General features: G+C 36.0%; 1 protein-coding gene across 1 annotated transcript in view; it reads right to left on the reverse strand.

Moving 5' to 3' along the window:
* The window catches only part of trim24 (tripartite motif containing 24), a 53,642-nt gene extending 33,234 nt beyond the window's left edge, over positions 1–20,408 (reverse strand). Inside the window, exons 1-8 of the mRNA XM_039673155.2 lie at positions 19,696–20,408; positions 17,119–17,237; positions 16,771–16,918; positions 13,137–13,269; positions 10,487–10,603; positions 9,062–9,176; positions 6,537–6,683; positions 6,249–6,363 (exon numbers count right to left, since the gene is read on the reverse strand). Of these exons, the coding sequence (XP_039529089.2) occupies positions 6,249–6,363; positions 6,537–6,683; positions 9,062–9,176; positions 10,487–10,603; positions 13,137–13,269; positions 16,771–16,918; positions 17,119–17,237; positions 19,696–19,951 (1,150 nt within the window). The 5' untranslated portion in view covers positions 19,952–20,408. The remainder of the gene's footprint in view (positions 1–6,248; positions 6,364–6,536; positions 6,684–9,061; positions 9,177–10,486; positions 10,604–13,136; positions 13,270–16,770; positions 16,919–17,118; positions 17,238–19,695) is intronic.
* Positions 20,409–24,397: the final 3,989 nt, after the last annotated feature.

The following is a 24,397-nucleotide window of genomic DNA, read 5'->3' on the forward strand; positions in this document are numbered from 1 at the left end:
TCAGTGTCCTGTTTTACGCATGAGATTGCATTACCAGTGCCATCCTCTATCCATTGGCTGCCAGTTCGGTATATAAAGCTCTTCACAACATGTCTCCAATTTATATTACGGATTTTACACATCGGCTAGAGCACAACGGATCAAATGTTGCTGGCATTCCCTTGTTCTAAGAAGTCATCAAAGGGTCAGCAAAGTCGTAGTCACAGTAGTTGATCCTAAATTGTGGAGCAGTCTTCCACTCTATATTCGGTAGGCTCCATCTATAAAGGTTTTTAGGTCTCATTTGAAAACGTATCTTTTAACTGAGCTTTTGAAGGAAGGGTGTTTGTGGCTATTTGTGAGTAAGCATGTTAATTGTTATTTGGTATTTTCTTTATTTGCTTATTATCTTTTTAATATTTACTCTTTATATACACTTCTAAAACAATTGTGAAGCACTTTGAGCAACAAAGTTTTTAAATGTGCTAGGGCTGTTATTTATATATATATATTTATATATTTCTATGTTATACTAAGGATTTTCATAGTCGAATCTGATTAGATCCGGTTAGATTTTGCCATAGTCGACTGATAGTCGAACCTTTTTTTAAAAAAAATAGGTCTAGCAGCTATATTTCTTCCATTCCAAACAAAAGAGATGGACGTATGCGCATTAGGCTATTCTTTCTGTGTTTTTTTCTAAACAGTTAGGCTATGTTTAGGTAGTATTTTTCATGTTTTTATCACGCAATCATGTTTTTGATGCGGTGGTGAGCTTGTAACTTGTAACTTAACGCTTTAGCCTAAGGGTAGCAGCGGCGCTGCCGAAAATAAAAAGCTGTCACAGAGAACAAATATAGCAAGGAGACATTTTAATTGTTTATTAATAAAGATGAAGTTGACCGCAATCTTCGCATAGTGCATGCACCAGAGAGAAATGCACAGTTCATTTCATAAGCAGAGAGCATTACGTTTTCTTTCGTTTTGAATCGTTCTTCTATTTACAAGTAGACATTTCAATATAGACATGTGTTTCAGGCTGTGGAGTAGACTATACTTATAGGCTTTGTTAGCTAGGCTATATTTATGAGACAAGCTCCATTTCACACATCGGTGCCTCCGTGCCTTGATTATCAGTAATTGTCTGCTTTTCCTTCTTATTTATTAAATCCGGACAATTGGTTGATGAAACATTATTTAAAGGATTAGTTCACTTTTGAAAAAACTTTTGCTGATAATTTACTCACCCCCATGTCATCCAAGATGTCCATGTCTTTCTTTCCTCAGTCGAAAAGAAATTAAGGTTTTTGATGAAAACATTCCAGGATTTTTCTCCTTATAATGGACTTCCATGGGAACCAGGTCCAACCGAGGTCCAAACGACAGTTATAACAGTTACAGATGCAGCTTCAAATGTCTTTAAACGACACCAGACGATGAATAAGGGTCTTATCATGCGAAACGATCGGTTATTTCAAAGCTTATTCCAAAAATGTAACTTTTCTAAGGACAAATGCTAGCCTTTCTTCATTCTGTGAGGCGCGTTTGCAACGTCACGTAATACGCAATTACGTTCAAAAGGTCACGGGCGACGTAGCCAGAAGTACAGAGTCAGTGTTTACAAGTTGAACGCATAGGTTGAACGTGCAAACTAACTCAAACGCCGTTTACAAAAAAAGGAATTAAAAGCAAAAACAACGATGTCGGACGATTTTGATTCTGTACTTCCGGCTACGTCGCCCGTGACCTTTTGAACGTAATTACGTATTGCGTGACGTTGCAAACGCGCCTCACAATATATTACAAGGCTAGCATTTGTCCTTATAAAAGTTACATTTTTGGAATAAGCTTTGAAATAACCGATCGTTTCGCATGATAAGACCCTTATTCATCGTTTGGTGTCGTTTAAAGACATTTGAAGCTGCATCTGAAACTGTTATAACTGTCTTTTGGACCTCGGTTGGACCTGGTTCCCATTGAAGTCCATTATAAGGAGAAAAATCCTGGAATGTTTTCATCAAAAACCTTAATTTCTTTTCGACTGAGGAAAGAAAGACATGGACATCTTGGATGACATGGGGGTGAGTAAATTATCAGCAAAAGTTTTTTCAAAAGTGAACTAGTCCTTTAAAATCAAGAAAAAATTATAAAAAAAAAATGAAATTCACTTTAAAGAAAGGCTTTGTGCTTTTCTGTTTGAGGTCTGTGAAAGTTTTAAAGCAGTCTTTAAGTGCTGCTTCAGAGCGCTCGTGTCCGTTGGAGAACTGTCACGTCTGTAACATTGTTTTTTCCTCTGTGAACACGAAAAATAATATTTTGTTTTGTGGAGAGCCAACCCTTCCTCATCTGATTTGAGCAGTGTAATTCACAAAATTACAAAAAATATATTTTGCCTCCTAAAACTTAAAGATTTTTTGAATGCTTGTCTATTTCAGGCTAAATATAGCCTAAAACTCATACCGTATTTTCCGCACTTTAAGGCGCACCGGATTATGAGGCGCATAAGATACTGCAGTCAAACGTTTGACTGGGTTTGCGTTATGCATCCACTAGATGTGCTGGGAATGTAGCGAGTGCGCGGCGCCGGAAGTGAGGCTTTTATTAGTGTGAGCGCGCTGGGGCGGGCACGTAACTTACATTCGCAGCCTGACTCATATGAGTATTCAATGTGCAGCAGCTCGCTGACAGCAACAGCTGGCTGTTTTGAATGAGACGACCCTGTTACTGTGAACAGGGAGCGCTTTATGAACATTCTGTGCGCGGCGCTGCGCGTGCGAGCAGCGCCGGGGGGACAGTGTGTCTGTTCCTGTGTCTGTTAAGAGTGAGCGCTCGTGAGCGGGAGACACACCTAACCTGATTTATACGAGGTTGAACTGGCCGTGTACTATTCGACCATAATGTTCATAGTCGAATCAGACCTCTCCGAATCGAATCCTCGACTATTAGAAGTCAGCCCTAAAATGTGCTATATAAATAAGTGGAAGTAGTACGTCTTAAGACTATGTTTCCTCAGTGCAGTAGCACAAAAGTGTTGTTTACATTTTCCCCACGATGCAGTCACACCTGGAGTTTGACTACCAACACATGTGAAATGAGGTTGGAACAATATTAAATGTAACAACACTCAGAGCACGCATGCGGTATCTGTGTGGAATGGCATGACGAGTTTAGCAACGCAGATCACAGTTCATATCCGGACCGTGTTTCAAGGTTTTCTTGATGAACAAGCACCATAAATGCACACATATTTCTATGTCTTTTCAAATGAAATGTATATGTCGTAATAAGGACACTGATAGAGCCGTACATCTGACCGTGAACGGGATGACACAAATTATTCTGATGCACTGAAGACAATCATGTAGACTGAAAATTCAAAGAAAAAGAGACAAAAATTCCTTTACTCTTTCTGTGTTAACCCCCTAGGGACCAAGGTGTATTTGGGGCCCTTGAAATGTTCTGACATGCCCTGACATCTGTGCTTTTTTAAGTTGCTTATAAACATATTCATGGCACAGGTGAAATTACACTAGAGCCCCTTTCACACAGAGATTCCAGAAAATACACGGATAATGTGACCCAGCATTTGTCCCGGAATTGTCTGATTTCGGTTCATTCACACTGCCAGTGATTTGCCGGGATCTGTTTGTGTGTTCACACACAACCCGTAAAAATCCCGGGAAGACGCATGACGTCAGGATGAGACGTATAACGGACGCGTCGAAAACATGTAAACGCGCATACCGTACACGCACTGGTGAACGATCTCAGCTTCAGTACGGATAGTGAGGAGCTCCTGGTCTCTGCTTCGCTCCAGTTTGCAGTAGGGGTGTCCATGGTTAACCGATTAGCAGTAACCGTTTAAAATTGCATAACCGAGTAAAACCTTTTTGCTCGGTTAAGTGGCGTCAATACATATTTGCACAAAACTTTTGCGTTTTTTTTTCTGATTGTCGATAAAAAAATATTGTGAAATGACAGCGTTTCTATTAACGGTGTTATGCGACTAAAACATGTTTTTTTTTTCTTTTCGCGATAAGCCATTCCAAAAATAATGGCAATGGACGTTGGTATATCACAGCCACCGCACTAGACATTATTATTATTTATGGAAGGAGACGTGGTGTGTCATCCAAGCATTAATGGCAGGGAAAATCGCAGAGTTTCTGTGTGTTTCTCCCTCATTTCTGCTCCGCGGTCTTGATTGTGGCATTTCTTTGAGGTTTTGTCGGCTATTCCTCCTATCTTTTATGAATTTTCAAAAAGAACTCTGCCTCGTATATGTCCAAACGGTCAGTGTACTGTTGTGTTTATTCGTTTCCCCTTATTTAATCCGTAGGCCTAATTGCAAAACGAAAAATGAACGGTTGTTGTATTTTGTAAAACGCAGAGTTTAACACCAAAATGTTCATTTGAACTGTAGGACAAATGCTGCGCAAAAATATATAGACCATATATCGACGAATTTTCAGATATTTGTTTGATTTTTTTTTGACCCTTTAAACATTTAAAATATTTGACAAATGAATATGGAAAAAAAAAAAAGATTTTACTGGTTTTTCTGAGGCCAAATTAGAACCTGGAAATTATATTTCCTCCGCAGTGCTGAATGAGAAGAGCCGTAACCACAGCCTACAGAAAGGGGATTTATAGATGATTTATAAGATATAATAAATGTGTCTGAAAAAATAATATAAAATAACGAGGCATTAATTGTTTATTAATAAACTATTGTTTTCTAAATCAGTTTCTCCTAAAAACAAATCTCCATCCCCGTATGCACCTTTAGAAATACATAATTAGCTAAGCTACATAATTACATAGTCAGAAGATATTGCTTTTGATTCGAATTAGTTTGTTTTAAATTGGACATAAATGTCCAATTTAAAACGAACAAATTCGAATGCGGCTGTTTCAGTTCTCGCGCTTCACTTCACGGAAATCATGAAGCGCGCCTGTTTGTTAAAGCACAACGTTTTCTTGTTATTGTGAGTTTACGCAAATAAATGTATTTGCGAATAATGTATTATTATTTTCTGTATGACCAGAAATGAAAGAGTATTTTAAGTTGTTTCCACTGAAAGAACTGCAATGAAACTGCAAGTGTTCACATGGGCGTCTCGCAGCCTCCACACTAAGCACACACACTGAATAGGCGTCAAAATATTGTGTTTATTTGTGCTTTGCTCCTTTTTTGGATAAAAGCGTCTTCTACATATGCAGCCTATAAAATGTTACAATAATGATAATTATTATTATTATTTGCGGACACGGAGTTTTTGCGAAATGGACGTGTTGCCAATGTGCGTATTTTCAATGGGCAATTTCAGTTTGAAGGGTATGGAAACGCACCTACTTTAACTGCTCTGAACTTACCACTGCGTTTTATTTTTATAAATTAATTTCATTTCAGATGGGGTCCAACCAGTTATTAAAGGTGTTAAAAATTAACTCTGTATCTCAAGGTTGCGGCGCACACACTATTAACCGAGTATTAACCGAAAGGGCCTCGGTTAACGGTTAATGAAAAACTTGAAAACGTGCAGCCCTAGTTTGCAGGTATTTGTTCGTCCTTTCTTTGTTGATGACGAACACAAACTTTCTTCTAAAGAGCAACAGAGTCGCGCGATGGCACGAGCGTCATCACTAAAGACACACCCTTTACGGCATTGGTCCTGGCTTTTGTTCACACAGCGCGCATTCCGGGACTGATTACGGCAATGTTACTAGGTCCCCAACACGGGATCAATCCCAGGTCGTGTTTGCGTTCACACAGAAGGCGTTCTGGCAATTTGCCGGCAATTTCCTGGGATCAACTCGCTGTGTGAAAGGGGCTTATGTTTAGCACAAACAGGGCAACCATAATATGTGAGAAACATGTATGTACATGTTTGTATTTTTGAGAGAATATTGTTTATGTGTGGTTATTGAAAAAACTTAAGTTTCTGAAATATGGCCACAAAACACATACGAAATATGTTGTTCATCACAAGGCTACAATATCACAACATTTCAGAAGACTTATATAGCAGATGGTAATTTCAGCACTTTATTACTTTTCTTTCTCTCATTGAGTTTTGTTTTGCTGTGAATGGTAATTGAATACCTATTGTACTGACATGGCTTTTCTTTTAGCCTAACGAATATTCATTTAAAAAAAGGCCAAATGTAGGTGAAAAGAAACAACAACAAAAAAAACAAAAAAAAAACAGCACTGGTTGAAAACCACTGCCCTGAATGTCTGTGAACTGATTCTGTAAGTGTCTTACCAAGATCCACATTTGAGGCCCAAAAAGCAGATCGACACTGGAACCGAACCAAGCTCTGGGGAACATACGAGATGTTGCACTTTGCTCGCATGAGGTACTGGATTTGACATGTTATCTAAAAGGGGAAAAGAATTGTGAGAGACCATCAGCCAAACAGCAGGAGGACCAGACCAGTCATAATAATTACACTACGTAATTCGTGATTATTTCAGATTACTGAGATTAGCACTTGACATTCAAACACAAAATTTAGATTAATACTCGTCATGACAAGAGAAAGACACTTACCAACCGCTTGCAGTACAGCAGGGCCGTTCCACTGTTACTGGCTGTGGCCCACTTTGTGAAGTTAATCACATGTTCGAGATGTGTGGAGAGTGATGTCACATCCTGTTGCTGCTTTTTCAGGAGGGTTTCATGGTCCTTCGTGATGGCCTAAATAAACATGTATTTTACGTTTAATTAGCTTATGTAACACAAGACTAGTACGTTATATTCAAAGTTGCGAATTTAACTTGTGGGAAAAATTGGAACATCGTATAAAAAAATGTTTGTGAATAAAGCAGTTTCCATCCATGTTTTTAAGAGAACACAATTGTCAATTCCTGGGAAATTGGCACACAATATCTGAAGAGTTTGGTTCCAAAACGCTATAAATCCATTTTGATGAATTGGAGTAAAACTGTGTTTTCTTTAGCAAGAAAATGGGAAGATGAAAACCACTATTTTCGGTTTCAAATTTTCACATAGCATTTGTAGGTTATAATAACAATAAAAAATGAAATCCAGGTTTTGATTTCCAAAGATTTATTATAAAAACAGATCGTTTTTTCCCCCAAAATGCAATAAATGCAATAATTTATTTTTTTTCAAAATGCAATTAATCAAAATAAAATTTTATACACATTGAATTTCTTGTGCATACTATAAATCCATTGCTTTAATATATCAATATTCGGTAACACTTTAAGGGTTCATGTCATGAATTATCATGAATTCATGGATAAATGAATTATGCATTAATTCATATTAATATCATCAGGAACTAACAACGTTTTTTTTTTAACAGTTCAACGTTTTTCGTTCATGACTTCATGGATGAACAAAACCTTAATTAAAACATTAACTAAGACGAGCACATCATCATGAATTATGATTTATTAAGCATGATCTAACGATATCGCTGTTGTCAACCTTGGGACGTCGCCGCTGAACTTTTTTGACGGCGATCAGCTGTAAACTGGCTTGGTCCTGCTCGGTTTTCGTTGACTTTGAATAAAACAACTGAAAGTTTTCCAAAAGATCCTCTGGGGGTCAGTGTGTCAGCGTGACTGAAGTTTGACGTAAATGATTCGATTTCGATGTCACGTTTACCCATTTACCCTCCGCAGGTTCACCAATGCTGTCAAAATTATTACTTTTTTTGTTTGTTTGTTGATCGAAATGACAAAATAGAAAAAAACCTAGGAAGCCGGGTTAGTTAAAGCGCTGCCGTTACTGTTTACATTGCGTGGAATGGTGCGTTGTGATTGGTTTAGCGGATATGTGGCATTTTGCAGAAAAGGGAGACTGGCGTTTGTCGCGGTTTGGAAAGAAAGGGAGAAAACATTACATAATAACACGGCGGATATCCCATTTTACGTAAAATTAAACATTGTTTTGTATCTGGTCGGTATTGAAAAGTCAGATTTTTGCAGTAACTCATTTTTTTTTAAAATGGCGTTTATCGCGTTTTGGAACCAAACTCTTCATCTGTAATAAAAATGGAAGTTGCTGCAATCGGGGAAGAAACTGTGGCTCATGTAAATGACTACGCAATAAATGTTTTCATGTTGTTTAGCGCCTCAATTAAATAAATTGTCATTTTTATATCTTATCCACATCCTGTGTTTCCATTTAGCGTTTTTTTTTTCCGATATCCAAAAATGCGCATCAAAGTGATGCGATGCCTCTTAACTGGTTTTGCTCTAGCACGTAAACTTGACATTGGACTTCAAATGCCAATTCCCAAAATTGTATATCATATTGATAGCATGTGTTTTGCTGCAATGGAAGCGAATGTAGTCTATTTTTATTTGACCAGCTTCTACCAAGTGATTTGAAGGGATAGTTCAGTTCATTTACCCTTATGTCATGTTCACCTTCAAAACAAATTTTTTTGATGAAATCTGAGAGCTTTCTGTCCCTCTATTGACAGCTACACAACTACCACTTTGACGCTTCAAAAAGTTCATTAAAAGATCGTAAAACTAATCCATGTGAATCTAGCGGTTTAGTCAAAATCTTCTGAAGAGATTTAATTGAGGCTTTTATTCACATATAAACATTCATCAACACACATCAGTTAAGATAAACAGAAGCTCAAGCATATTTGCACATCAAGAATGTCCGGTCGAGCTTCTGTTCATGTTTGCTGATCGATGTTTAAATGTGACTAAAAGCCTGAATTCAATCTTTTCATCATATAAAGCGATTGAGTCTCTTCAGAAATTTGGGCCTAAACCGCTCAATTCAAATGGACTGTCTGGATCGTTTTCCGATCTCTTTATAAACTTTTAGAAGCCTCAAAGTGGTAGTTGGATAGCTGTCAAGAGGGACAGAAAGCTCTCAGATTTAATCAAAAAGATCTTCATTTGTGTTCCGAAGATGAATGAAAGTCTTACGGGTTTGGAACAACATGAGGGTGAGTAATAGATGACAGAATTTCCAATTTCAGATGAACTATCTCTTTAAGGTTGATCAGCCAATCGAAATTGACCAACCAGTTGGAAGCACTGCTCTTGATGAGGATGTGAAATATTGGACACTAATACCTCAAGCTGATTGACTAATAACTTCCCCTTCCTGTTGATCTCCATGATGAGATTGCAGATGGACTTTTTAATCTCATTTGCCACGGTCTTGCGATTTTCATCCACTTGCTGAAGACTGACAAAAACAAGAAACAAGAAGAAAAAAATACACCATTAAAATAAATAAAAATGAACAGGTACATATACATCTTAAAGGTTTAGTTCACTTTTGAAAAAACTTTTGCTGATAATTTACTCACCCCCATGTCATCCAAGATGTCCATATCTTTCCTCAGTCGAAAAGAAATTTAGGTTTTTGATGAAAACATTCCAGGATTTTTCTCCATATAATGGACTTCAATGGGAACCGGATGGTTCAAAGTCCAAAAGATAGTGTTTATAACAGTTTCAGATGCAGCTTCAAATGTCTTTAAACGACACCAGACGATGAATAAGGGTCTTATCATGCGAAACGATCGGTTATTTCAAAACTTATTCCAAAAATGTAACTTTTCTAAGGACAAATGCTAGCCTTGCTATATTCTCTGAGGCGCGTTTGTAACGTCACGTATTACGTAATTACGTTCGAAAGGTCATGGGCGACGCAGCCTGGAAGTACAGAATCAAAATCGTCCGACATCGTTGTTTTTCCTTTTAATTCCTTTTTTTGTAAACGGTGTTTGAGCTAGTTTGCACGTTCAACCTATGCGTTCAACTTGTAAACACTGACTCTGTACTTTCGGCTACGTCGCCCGTGACCTTTTGAACGTAATTACGTATTACGTGACGTTACAAACGCGCCTCAGAGAATAGAGCAAGGCTAGCATTTGTCCTTAGAAAAGTTACATTTTTGGAATAAGTTTTGAAATAACCGATCGTTTCGCATGATAAGACCCTTATTCATCGTCTGATATCGTTTAAAGACATTTGAAGCTGCATCTGAAACTGTTATTAACTGTCTTTTGATACTTGAACCATCCGGTTCCCATTGAAGTCCATTATATGGAGAAAAATCCTGGAATGTTTATCAAAAACCTAAATTTCTTTTCGACTGAGGAAAGAAAGACATGGGCATCTTGGATGACATGGGGGTGAGTAAATTATCAGCAAAAGTGGGGGGGGGGTTAAAAGTTTTTTTAAAAGGTTTTTTTTTTGTGAAGTGCTGTAATCTTCTGTCAACAAAAACATTGGAAAGTATAAGACTTTAGAAAAAGCAAACCTAGCACACTCTGTGTTAACCTCAGTGCTTGTAAGATGGAGGTCGTGAGACACAGCATTCATTAATCGCTCTGAAAACATGTTTTTTTTAAGCTGTACGCACATAAAAAACACAAACCCACTGCAGTTCCCATGAAAGTAGGGAACCCTGGCTTTGCATTTTTTTTTAAATACACACACAAAAAATACAAATAAATAAATAAATCACAGATATAACATAAAACATACCCATTGTTTATGGTATTAGAGACATCCTCTATAGCTTTCTTCTTTTCTTGAAGTTGGCAGGTCATATTTTCCAGATGTTCCTTGTGGTTCTTATATGCATCTTCTAGAAATTGGTAACTGTATTGGAAGAATCTGTATTAGCCGCTGTGTTCGGTCATTACAGAGACTGATGATGTCAAGATAGTTGCATTTATGTTAAAGCAATAAACATCTATAGGGCAAAACACTGAACAGGGACAGAAATTAAAATGCACACTGCTTCAGACTCAGAGTACAACCTAAAGACTTTCAGATGACCCAAAAATGAAAATTATGTTCGACAGAAGAAAGGAAGTCACACAGTTTTGGAACAAGTAAATGTATTTTTGATGACTATCCATTTAAACAGCGGTCTTCGACCCTCACACCATATTGAAATTGCTGTAATTACAAGATTTCAACTTGTAAAAAGCATTCACGTCATAGTAGAGCTCATAAATACAGCTTGTAAGATGGGAGTTTTCCAAAAGCTCCTACTTGTACCACATGACTGAGTTGTAGTAGTGCTTAAGTAAATTAAGTAAACTGCTAGTTTCTGTTTTGTTTGTTATTTTGGCACATACCCCATTTCTGAAGCTCGTGTAATGGCCAGTAAAAGAAAAAGACTGAACGCTCCTACAATAAAAGGAAATCAAAATCCTTTTATCCCAAATCTGTTCCCAAATCGGTGCAGCTTTTAAATTCTCAACCATCTTTAGCCCCTTTGTTTATTATGTCTTGATTTAATTATTTTTTATATATATATTAGGTATTCATTAATATGTATTTCATGTACACTGTGTTATTTATCTAATGTAGGATGTTATAATGTATAATGTTTTCGTTACTATATGTGGCCTCAATAATTGCCCCTTGGGGACAAATAAAGTGTTTTGAAATTGAAATTTGAAATTGAAATAAATGAAAGAAAAACCACGCTTTTCTTACATGACGTTTTTCATTTATGTTACTCCACGCTGTTTCTAGACAGGGACTTAACAAAACTGACCACTGCATACAATATTAGATAGAACTGTTAAACATAATTACACAGTATATGAAAAGGTATTAGCGTATGCCGTGTGGTTGATGTGCAGTGTCACTAGCTGAGCCGAAATACATAATCATGTTTCTCTTTGTTCCCTCAAAGTTGCGTTGGATTTTCTCCATAGCGTAAGGGTTAAGAGGCTCATCTATCACTGTTTTCCATGTTCATGGAGTTAGTTTGTGGAATAAATATATAGACTATAATCTGTTTACACAGGCTTTTTCAAAAAGGTGGCAGGTGCTGGTGTTTCACGTGCGTTCGGCCAATCAGCGTCCACTAACATCATGTTCCTATAGTGCTGGACTCTGAAGTAGTTCCTAGTTCCTGTTTGAACACGCCAAAATACTGGTAATTCTGCCAGTAGTTCTAGGAACTAGGGCTGGGTATAGACACAAATTTCACAATTCGATGCGATTTCGATTCACAAGCTTGCAATTCGATTCGAATTCGATTCAATCTTGATTATTTTGGATATCAGTTACAATAAATGGCAAATTTTCTCAAGGAAATCAAATCTCTTAACTAATGTTGTAAACTATGGGAGTCTAGTTGTAGCCTACTACTGTAGGCTTCATTAGCCTAATATGAAGGTAATAATGAACTGTTTTGTAGCTATACAAACACTTAAATTACACTTTTTTTTATAGTAAGAAGATTATATGAAATATAAACATTTAAATGGTGGCTGTCATAAAAACTTTCCAGATTTATTCAAATATGCATTAAATATTGAAGAACATTAAGATTATAATGCATATGTAATATGGTGTATATATTTAGCAAAATGCTTTTTTCTAGCTGACTAACGAGTTTATGTGGGTTTTCTGACGTAAATATGACGATACATGACATTGATTACAAGCTGACGTCTTTCCAAGGTTGAAATGCTGTTTGAGCGAATCAATGTGACATGATACGGATTTCGATAAGTTGTACTCTCTTCAACACACTTTCAGATGCTCATTCATGTTTATTTGGCGCTGTGACTGGTATTATTAAGCCAGAAGAGAGATCAGCGCTGCTGCTTCTCTTGAGCTACGCCAGAGCGATCTCACGCCACAGCGCCAAAACGTTATTTATGTTTTTGAATTTCTAAAGAAAATGGACGTAATTTGAAAATTGAGACTTTGTTTCATATCAATAGTAACAAAGGATAAAGATTATTGCGATTTTTTTTGATGCGCGCAGCCGCGATACAATGTTCCATTCATTCAAATGAAACAGGATGACTAATCGATTCTTGAGATTTAAGAATCGATATCGGTTCGTAAAAATGAGAATCGATTAGTATCGAGAAATCGATATTTATTACCCAGCCCTACTAGGAACTATGAAAAGGTTCCTCCGGTGCGAAAGCCCCTAAACGCACCTTAAGTAGCTACTCAAGGTCTTCATGATTGCTTGAAAATAACAGGCACGTGTGCCGAATCAGGTTGGAAACAACTTTTCAGGACAGTGGGTCCTCAGGAGCAGGGTGGAAGACATTATACATGTTAATATGAGACTGTGTGATAAGTATTCCATGAATGATTTTTTACTACCGCTATAAAGTCACTATACACATGACATGAATGTGGGCCGTACTTATGGTCCTTGTGTTTGAGAAGCTGACAGTCTCTGCAGGTGAGGCGGTCGCAGGTTTCACAGAACAGCTTCAACGGCTCTTGTCTGTGGATGTCGCAGAAGACGGGCTTCTGTGTGGAAGCGCCCATCGCCTCTGTGAACGAACGAGAAGAGAAATTAATTTTGTGTACCTTCAGAAATGCACTCCTGCAAGTTTGTAAAGTTTTGTTTCTGTAAACGACCATGAACAGTAAAAGTGTCACCAAAAAGTATTTGGACACTAAAGTCACACACTGTATGTATGTACTGTATATATACACTAGAGATGCTGCTATTACAATTTTATAGGCTGATTCCGATTTCCATTGAGTTTTGCATTGAACTGATTATGATTTTATTTTTCTAACCACTTTTTTATTTTCAATAACACAACTATTTATTTTCTATATATATTTTTTTTCATAAAATACCATATAATTTTACTCAAACTCAATAATAAAAACAAGTTTAAATGGGTACATTTTCTTTTCTAACATAACCTACTCCAGTTCTTGTTCAAACACACGACATACAAATTCTGTGCATTTTGGGCACTTTTAAATCTTTTTTTTTTTCATCAAAAGTGTGCTTTAACTTTAATTGAGCGTGAGCAGCGCAGCAAAACCGCTCCTGCTCGACGCTCACGTGCTGCTCCTGCTCCCGGTGTGAATGCACTCATTGATTAACATGCAAGCCGAAAAGAATATGCGCCGCTCAAGCTTGCGGTGTAAATAAAGGGTGAAACGGGCGTAATTCATGAGGTTTCCTACATGTGCGTTCCGTGTGCACATGTGATACTGATGTTGCGCGATGTTAATCATGCGGTGCCCAAGTGCATTTGACCGGCATAAAATCGCCATGTGTCAGACTGACCGACCAGTCATGGCCAATCACGTGAAAATCGTCCGGTTCCGGTCACGCGTCGGTCAATATATACATATACTGATGAGCCAAAACATTATACCCAGTCACGGTTGAAGAGAGGGTTGCTCCGAGTCAGCAGATGAGAATTTACCAATAGTGTGTTTTACTTAGAGGTCGACCGTGGATTTTACCGATAACGATATTTAGTAGGGCTGGGCAAAAAAAAAAAAAAAAAAAAGATTTCTCAATAAATTGTTTTTTAAAATGTGCTTCGATTCAAAATCGATTCTCAACGGCCACAAATCGTTTTTTTTCCCCCCATATTCAGGGCTTGCGGTGCTGAGTCTTCTCTGCACAAGGCAAGCGTCAAGCGCTGCAGCTGTCGATACACACTTGTGGGACATGACGAAATATTCATTTGCACAATCGGGCCAGCATTGCATCGTAACTAATGTTTATCATTTTCATGTCTTTTTAAGTCTTACCAGTTTAAACATTCAAACCATTTTAAACTATCCCTTGCTTGCGCATTCTCAGAGATGTTTTTCATACATACAGAACAGCCTAAATCCACCTCACAAACAGCTCGCCAGTAACAAAAGTTATTTTTCGTGGATTACATCAATTTAGCAGTTAAAAACACACAAAATTATGTCAAACTCTGGCCTTGGTGAGTAACCTTGTAAAGACAGTCGATTATGTCTTAAATAAGCAGCATATGTATTTATTTCAGTCAGGACTAAAAGACTATCGAGTTTTATTTTACATTGGAGTTTCTGTAGTATTTCTGACCTATAACAAAAACTTTTCTTTTTATGTCTCTTTATTTGTGTCTTTATTCTATTGTATTTATTTGTGCTACTTTTTTCAATTTAATTCAAAGATTAAAATCTAGCTTCCATGTCAAAAAAACAAATATCTGATTCGAAATTAACTTTTAATGAATGTGCACTGAATAAAACTAAGAAAATGCACCAAAGGATGTACTTCCTAAGAAAATTATATAATTTTAGACTAGAAAGACACATTCTTGTTATGTTTTATAAAAGTTTCCTCCAGAGTGTTCTGTCCTTTGGCCTTATCTGTGTGTTTGGTAACATGCATGTTAAAGACCAAGGGAAACTGCAGCGCATGATTAAGATGGCCAGCAGGATCATTGGCATTGACCAGGTGTCGGTAGCTCAACTGTATAATGAACTTATCTTTAAAAAAAACTGATCAGATCCTCAAGGATCTTGCTCACCCTCTTCATTATAAATTTATGAGAAGTAATAGCTCAACTGGTAGAATTATACAACAGAGAATAAGAACAGAGAGGTACAATAAATCATTTGTACCTACAGCAATCAGATTGTATAATGATCAAGTACATCGCAAGTTGTTATAGTTTTAGTCTTTTGATAATATTATATTTTTTTAGCGTTAAATGTTGGATTGTGATTGTCAAATCCACAGTATTGTTATTTCTTTTTGTGGCTTACTTTTAATGTTTTTTAAAAAATTTCTTGTGACAACAGCACGTAATGAATGACCAAATTTCCCCTTGTGGGATAATAAAGTTTACCTTGACCTTGATATCTCAAACTAGTAATCTTAAATTTAAAAATGGGGATGGCGCAGTGGATAAGACACACGCTTTAACTAACCCGGCTTCCTAGGTTTTCTCTATTTTGTCCTTTCGATCAACAAACAAACAAAAAAATGAATAATTTTGCGGATAAACCTGCGGAGGGTAAGGCATCCTGCATGGGTAAATGTGACATCGAAATCGAATCATTTACGTGACGAAGAAGATGGACTCGGGAGGAGGAAATGCCGGCTGTTGCTTGTACTCACACGACAGCATCAAACTTCAGTCACGCTGACACACTGACCCCCAGAGGATCTTTTGGAAAACTTTCAGTTGTTTTATTCAAAGTCAACGAAAACCAAAGCAGGACCAAGCCAGTTTACAGCTGATCGCCGTCAAAAAAGTTCAGCGGCGACGTCCCAAGGTTGACAACAGCGATATGCATAACGTTAGATCATGCTTAATAAATCATAATTCATGATGATGTGCTCGTCTTAGTTAATGTTTTAATTAAGGTTTTGTTCATCCATGAAGTCATGAATGAAAAACGTTGAACTGTTAAAAAAAATGATGTAAGTTCCTGATGATATTAATATGAATTAATGCATAATTTATTTATCCATGAATTCATGATAATTCATGACATGAACCCTTAAAGTGTTACCGAATATTGTTATATTAAAGCAATGGATTTATAGTATGCACAAGAAATTCAATGTGTATACAATTTTATTTTGATTAATTGCATTTTGAAAAAAAATAAATTATTGGATTTATTGCATTTTGGGAAAAAAAACGATCTGTTTTTATAATAAATCTTTGGAAATCAAAACCTGGATTTCATTTTTTATTGTTATTATAACCTACAAATGCTATGTGAAAATTTGAAACCGAAAATAGTGGTTTTCATCTTCCCATTTTCTTGCTAAAATTCATTTTACTCAAATTCATCAAAATGGATTTATAGCGTTTTGGAACCAAACTCTTCATATATATACATTATATATATATATATATATATATATATATATATAAATTGCTGTCAAATCAATTAATCGCATCTAACAAAAGTTGTTTATATGTATAAGAACATAAATATGTCATGCACTCAAATAACACACCATCATGTTATCACACAACACTAAGAAACACTAAAAAAACCTAGAGGAAGCAGGGTCAAACCTGAGGACATTTCCGTTATTTGCCGGACCGTGTGATCTCTGGTGAACTTCACACGCTGATGAGCATCGATGCAGGTGACGCACAGAAACTCCACACACTCCACGCAGAAACCACTGGCCTCTGTGTTATCGTCGCAACTCACGCAGAGCTGAGAGCAAAAAAAGCCAGTGTCAACTAATGCATTTCATTTCATCATCAAGGCTAAAATGAATAAACACACACATTCATTTCTTCACAACACAACCAGCCTCGAATGCTTTAAAAACCATTATGCCGCATTAGTATCGGGATTTTAAGGAGCATTATGGCATTGTGGTGTTATTAACGTTGACAGGCGCAAACACACACCTGACAGCTCTTTTCCATCGTGCTGCTCGGCACTTCCACAGAATCCTTGACAAAGAAGTTATCCAAGACCTCAACATCCATACACTCCTGCTGACAGACTGGACAGCGGATCATGTTCACTGATGGGACAAGAGAGAAGAGCAGGAAAACATATTCACCATGTCAAACATATTCAACATGTCACAAGATAAAAATAAGGAGATATTATTAAATATTAAAATAAAATCCATTTATTAGAGCCATCATTATCAATATTGGTATCAATGGCCTTAATTCAAAGTAGGCTACTAAAATATGCCAGTAAACAAATATTTAAAATATCAACTAATTAAAACTTGTCTTGTGCTGTTTCCTCATTAATTCGGAGATTTAATGACCATATGTCTATGATTGTTACAGTAGGTGGGATTAATCCCAATTAATTATAGAAACCTGTGTGATTATTTGGATCAATTCAAGAAATAACTATTTAAAAACCATGGCAAGTTCTTAAAATCGTAATCTTTGTTAAAAATATATATATATATTTTAAACTTTATTTTCTCATAATATACATTGCATATCACCTTTTTCATGTTTTTTTTTTTCTCGATGATTTAATCTTTCTAAAGCCCAATAGTCTGTTGTGATTGGTCTACTCTGCTCTGATTGGACAGATGGCCCAGTCTGTTGTGATTGGTCAACTCTGCTCTGATTGGACAGATGGCCCAGTCTGTTGTGATTGGTCAACTCTGCTCTGATTGGTCAGATGGCCCAGTCTGTTACGATTGGTCAACTCTGCTCTTGGACAGATGGCCCAGTCTGTTGTGATTGGTCAACTCTGCTCTGATTGGTCAGATGGCCCAGTCTGTTGTGATTGATTTACTCTGCTCTGATTGGACAGATGGCCCAGTCTGTTGTGATTGATCTACTCTGCTCTGATTGAACAGATGGCCCAGTCAGTTGTGATTGATCTACTCTGCTCTGATTGGACAGATGGCCCAGTCAGTTGTGATTGATCTACTCTGCTCTGATTGGACAGATGGCCCAGTCTGTTGTGATTGGTCTACTCTGCTCTGACTGGTCAGATGGCTCAGTCTGTTGTGATTAGTCTACTCGGCTCTGATTGGTCAGATGGCCCAGTCTGTTGTGATTGGTCTACTCTGCTCTGATTGGACAGATGGCCAAGTCTGTTGTGATTAGTCTACTCAGCTCTGATTGGACAGATAGCCTTATCTGTTGTGATTGGTCTACTCTACTCTGATTGAAGGCAGGTCAGTAGACGTCGTTTGGGGGAAGCCAATGGAAACCATAGACTGGCCTTATGCAAACAGGTAACAGGAACGGAGTCTGGAATTACTGGTCACTTGTTTCGGCAGTTCAGAATAACTGTATTTGTTGTGCACTTTGATCTTTAAAACTTTGCAGACCTTTCACATTTACAAACACAGGTATATAACACACTACTTAAAGGGTAATATGCAAAAGAGTATAATAGGGACACTTTAAATGCTAAATTACTACTCACAAATATCCCTTTTTGCCGGATTAAATTGTGGGGTAAGTAACGCAGGGTTGTTTTTTGTGTGGTTAAAACATTCAAACTAAAAATACATTTGATTGTGTTGAATGTTTACGTTTGATTCACTCGTATCCTTTCACTGTAGTGTGTTCTCTTTGGCAACAGAACTCACAGCAAACAATAATTTTGTGTTCCATCACAAATGTGCAAAACTAACAGTGTGGCCTATATTATTATTATTTTTTAAAGTGTAAATATAAAATTGTAAATCATATATTATATTTCATTTGTTTTATTTGACAATTTAGTTAATAACTGATGACAGGACAGAATCCTAGTAAAAGAGATTACAATCTGTACCTAGAAATCGTAAAAATCTTCGACTGCATGTTTGTTCATTTGTATTTATTTGTGCGATAATTGCTAATTTGTATTTGTTCTTTTTATTAATTACAGTGTGCTTACTTATCTTTAATAATGCTTGAAATGTATATAGTTAGGCTAGTTGTTTTTGCTATGATATTTTCTAAACCATAGGCAAAAGTTCCTTGTGTAAGTGTCCTTTAGCCTGTTGATTTTTGTTCATGGTATTCGGCTACACTGAAATGTTTTGCAATAAGACTTATATCAACAAATATGAATGATATCTAAGTTTTATTTGACCAAATTGGAATTAAAAATAGGAATTAGTTAGCAGAATTGTAATTGTTAAAGTTACCCAATCAAACCTACCCATGAATCACAAGTAGACCTATTCAATTTAAAATGATTAACCGCATGCCACTCAGGGCCTCGTTTCACCTTTTCTGATATTAATGTGTTCACAAACCCCTCCTCACAAAAAACAACAACAACAACATAATGCAATGACACAGATAACCATTTTCCAGAAACACAAAATGAGATCACTTAACCACAAAACTGTTTCGACAGTCTAGGTCCATTTTGTAAACATCGAATTTTCTTTGTTCTAGCCTGAACTTTTACAGCAGCTTCGGTTGTTTGTATCAGCTCTTCTGTTACAGCCATCTTAAGATGAATTTTGTGAACGAGTAAAAGTGAAAGCAAACTCTTACACTGGTTGGCGTTGCCGGCTGTGCTGGCAGTGGTGTTGTGAGCAGGTAAACATCTCTTACAGAAGGAGTGCAGGCAGGGCAGAAGCTTCGGTTCTCTGCTGCTGAAGCTGAGCTTACACACGGGACACACGTCCATCAGAGCAATCATCATCATCATCCTCACACTGCCCTGGTCTTCATCATCACGCTTACTCTCCGCCTCGTTCTCCACAACGATCACCACATCATCGGATTCAATCTTCTCACTTCCATCCATCCTCTTATTTCAGGAAGACCATCTCAGACTCGCCTCAGTAACGTTAACTGCTGCTGTGCTGCAGTCCGCGCTGTGATCTTCATAAACATCTGAATAAATCTACACAACGCTGAAGATATGCAAAACATAGGGAATCTCGTTCATTCATTAACGCGTTATCAATAGTGAATTAAGTTTAGAAATATAACACAGTTCAGTGTTGTTCCCATACGCATTTAATGATGACGACCAGAGGCCAGAGTTATGACGTCCCATGGCCTCCATTGTGACGTGTACCACGGCAGCCGGGAGAGGACAAATGTCACACGGGGGGGAAAAAAAATCGCATGGTAAAGGTATTATGAGAACGAGCCGTCTTTTGTTCGTAAAAGTTACGAACAAAAAAAAAATTATTCTTAATAGGATAAATACAAATAAGCAATTAAATACTTAATAATAGCTAGTGAATTCTTCCAAGTTTATTCTTTTTCTCATTTTTTTCTCTTTTTAAAAACGCATTATTAATATTTAATTTGTTTTATTGCAATATAAATGTGTTTTGCCTTGAATGACAGTTAGCACGAAATTCATCTAAAAAAAACGTTTTTTTTTTTCAATTAAACATTCTCTTTTTTTATTTGAACACACTTATTTACAAAAAAAAAAAAATTTACAAAATCTCTCGTTGGGAGACTCGTGTGCATAACATAGTTACATTGAACAAAATTCAATAAGCAAAATAAAAACAAATAAACCTAAAATGAAATCAATTAAGCAAAGGCATTTCAGTCCATAAGGCATGTCAAAGTTATTCACATATAAACATTATCCTCAGTCTTCATGTAATCATAAAAATAAAGTTACATGGAAGCTTTACAAATTATAATGACAAATATTTTGAGACATCTTCACATAGAGAATAAATTTTATCACTGGAGTCTTTCAGAAGTTTCAAAGAAAAAAAATATTCCCTTAGTTCAATTTTAAACACTATTATGGATGGATTTTTATTTTGCCATTTGCATTTATGAATATGGTATTTACCCATAATTGTTATAATATTGCAAATTCTAAAGAGTTCCTTCGGAAGGTTTTCGTTACCAAAAAGAATTTGCTCTAACTTCAATTGTAAAATTCTCTCCATTTTTATTTCTAGCCAATTCATGACATTTTGCCAGAATCTTCTTATCACTGGACAAGAGAAAAACAAATGTTCAATAGTTTCATCTTCCTGGGAGCAGAACACACACGGCTCCACTTCAAAACCAAATCTCTTTTTCAGCATTGCTGCTGCTGGATAATATCCATTCAAAATTTTGAATTGCATTTCTTTGATATTAGGAGGTATAGGCCATTTCATGAAATTGATGTATTTATTTGTTATTTTGTCATCATAGTGCATAGTACAATTATTGTTAAATTTTTTGCTGTTTATGGGAATTTGGTTTAGTTGCAATTTAGGCAAATTTACTTGACCTTTGGAATAATGTAAATAATTTCGTATCATATTTAATAAGGCTATTGGTATTGCTTTACATACCTTATTATAATCCCTTACTAAACTTTGTATATCAAATTTTGTTTTAAAATCCGTAAAACTAAGAAAGTTTCCTTGTTCATCCAATATATCAGTGATGAAAATGATTCCCTTTTCAAACCAATTTCTGAAAAAAAGTGTTTTTCTACTATTTGTTATCACTCTGTTGTTCCACAAAGTGGAACCATGTGGTGTAAAATTATGAGTAAATACCATCTTCCAGTAATGAAGAACTTGTTTATGATAATCGGACAGTTTTACTGGCAATTTGGATATCTCGAAATCGCACTTTAAAAGGAACTCTAAGCCTTCCACTTTATCAAAAATATTTTTGGAAATATGATACCATAGAGAATCAGGTTTATCTAAAGGCTTTAACCCAGTTAACTCTAAAAACTCCAACCATAGATTCAAAATCAATTGTTTTTAACCCTCCTTTATTATAGTCCTTTACAAGTTGTGATTTTTTTGATGTAGTGCGTTTTATATAATTGGTAAATTATAGTGTTTGCTTTTCTTATGTTTTGTGAACTAATATAAAGAGAATAGCTTGGATAAATTAATTTAGAAACCCCTTCTGATTTTGACAATAGGTTACGTCCTAAAATGGTTAAGTCTCTTGTTAACCAATGATTTAAGTTTCTTTTTATTTCTTCAAATTTCTCTGTGATATTTTTGGATTCTCTTATTGCCAAGTTTTTAGATAGATGAATGCCCAAGTATTTCACATCATTCTTAACTGGAATCATCTCCAAGGTTTTCTCAGTGCAGTTATATAAAGGTAATATTTCACATTTCTTTAGATTAAGGCAAACGCCTGATGCTCTGGAAAAAACAGAAATCACATTTAAAGCCTTCTGAAGACTTGATTTGTCCAAATGTCACAAGGACATCCAAAGTTCTTCAAAATAACACATGGAGGACGTTAAATGCCATTTTCATATTTATTTATGTTCTCCCAACTTCGTAAAGTGCAAGGTGCTCACAGGTGAGGTAGCAGGAAAAAATTACAAAAAAAAAAAAAACAAATAAAACAAATAAAGTCAATATACCAAAAAACAGCCTTGCATCAGGCCTACTACTTCAATCACAGCAGTCAGTTGATACAGCATTCACTACCAACAGTCTTTACCCTCCTGATCACTTCTTTCTGTGAGAATTTATACCCCTAGGGGCAACCATTTCTCACCAATAATCACATGGGGAAGTAATAAAGATCATGAACAGCTAATAAATATCAATTAAAAATATGTGATCAAGTAACTTCATTTTCTTCACCACACAAAGTTAAATAACAGCACAACTTCACTAAATTTCAACAATAATTAAAAGAAGTTCACATTAACCTCCCAATTCCCCTTCCCTTAACACCATACTTGGTATCTCCCACTTCCCATGATGCAACACAGCACAGGTATAAAAAACATAAGAAAAGTCCATTCCAGTCTTTTTCCCAATTCAAGATGGCCACCACCCTGTATGCTGCTCCAGGTGACAATCAACAGTCTGCAACAAACGTTAAATGTCCTCAGGATTAGTGCTCAGGTGGCCAGTCTGAGACACAACAGTACAGTTGTGAATACATTTGTGTGGACAATCCATCTCTCATGTTGCTGGTACACTAAGGTAAATAAAGAGTCTTTAAAAACCAAGTACACTGTAAAAAATGATTTTTTGGTTAAGTAAATACTAGTGAAAAAACCCAATGTAATTTACTTGAAAAAGTTAGTTCAGGCAAGAATTTAAAAAACTAAGTAAATTCCATATCAGTACTTATTTCAAGCGAGTATAAATGAAAATGTAATATCAACTCAATAAAATTAAGTAAAAATTACTCAACTTTTCTGATACTGGGGTTCCCATCATGCACTGGACCTTGAATAATTAATGAGGTTCATTTTTCACTGGTTTCCAGCTGTATTTACACTGTTTTATCATTGATTTTTGTTTTCAGTTTTAGTAAATTGCCATTTTGTGACATTTCGAGTACATTTTTTGCTTAAAACGACACATTCAAACACAAAAACGATCCATCAAATGTTACCATCATTGTGTATTGTCTACCAAGTATTGAGGTGTTTGCATTCACATAAGGCTTAAAGTCTGACATGATGTATATATAAATGACTTAGATGATCTAAGTAAAGAACATACTATAAATGACTAATAAAATTCAAGGTTATTGTTTTAGTGAAATGTAATACAAAGGCAAAGGAAATCGGTATTAATCAACCTTTTACAAGCCGAGTTAAAATTACTTATTTTTTGTAAAGTTTACTTAATTCCACATTCCAAGTAAATTTAACTTAAAGATTTCTAATTAAAGCTACTGATAAATATGTTTAGGGTTTACTTGGCAAATCTTTGTAAATTTACTAGCATTTTCTGAGTGAGATCGTTTAGCAAGGTTTTTTCAAGTAAATCCTACTCCAAATTTTTTACAGTGTATGTGTTCCTGTGTTTTGTGGAAGAGCTAACCAGGGATCACAAAGAACTGAGGGTAGCTCTGTGACAAGAAATATCACTGTCTCGTCAGCAAATTGGCTCATTTTCAATTCGATGTCACAAACTTTTATCCCTTCAAGGTCTTTATTATTTATTAAAAATAGGCCAAAAGCACTTTCCTTGCAGTGTGTAACTTTTTTGTTTTTCTTTCTTTTTGTTCAATGTCTTATTAAAGTTCCTGTTTAAAGTTATTCGGTTGCAGAGCAGCTTGTAATTGTTTATTCACCAATCACAGTTGATGTCATTACTGAGGATTTAGCAATAGGGAAAAAATAAAAATAAGATCAATGGATGAATCAGTGAAAATATTCCCAAGCAAAATTAACGATTTTTAAATGTCATTAACTATGGAAAAACTATACATGGGTCCATCTTTTGCGATTATTTGATTAAATGCACTTAGTGCAGGGGAAATGTGTTTAAAA

Source organism: Pimephales promelas, chromosome 24 (assembly GCF_988280905.1).
Source record: "Pimephales promelas chromosome 24, fPimPro1.hap1.1, whole genome shotgun sequence".
Classification (NCBI taxonomy): Eukaryota; Metazoa; Chordata; class Actinopteri; order Cypriniformes; family Leuciscidae; genus Pimephales; species Pimephales promelas.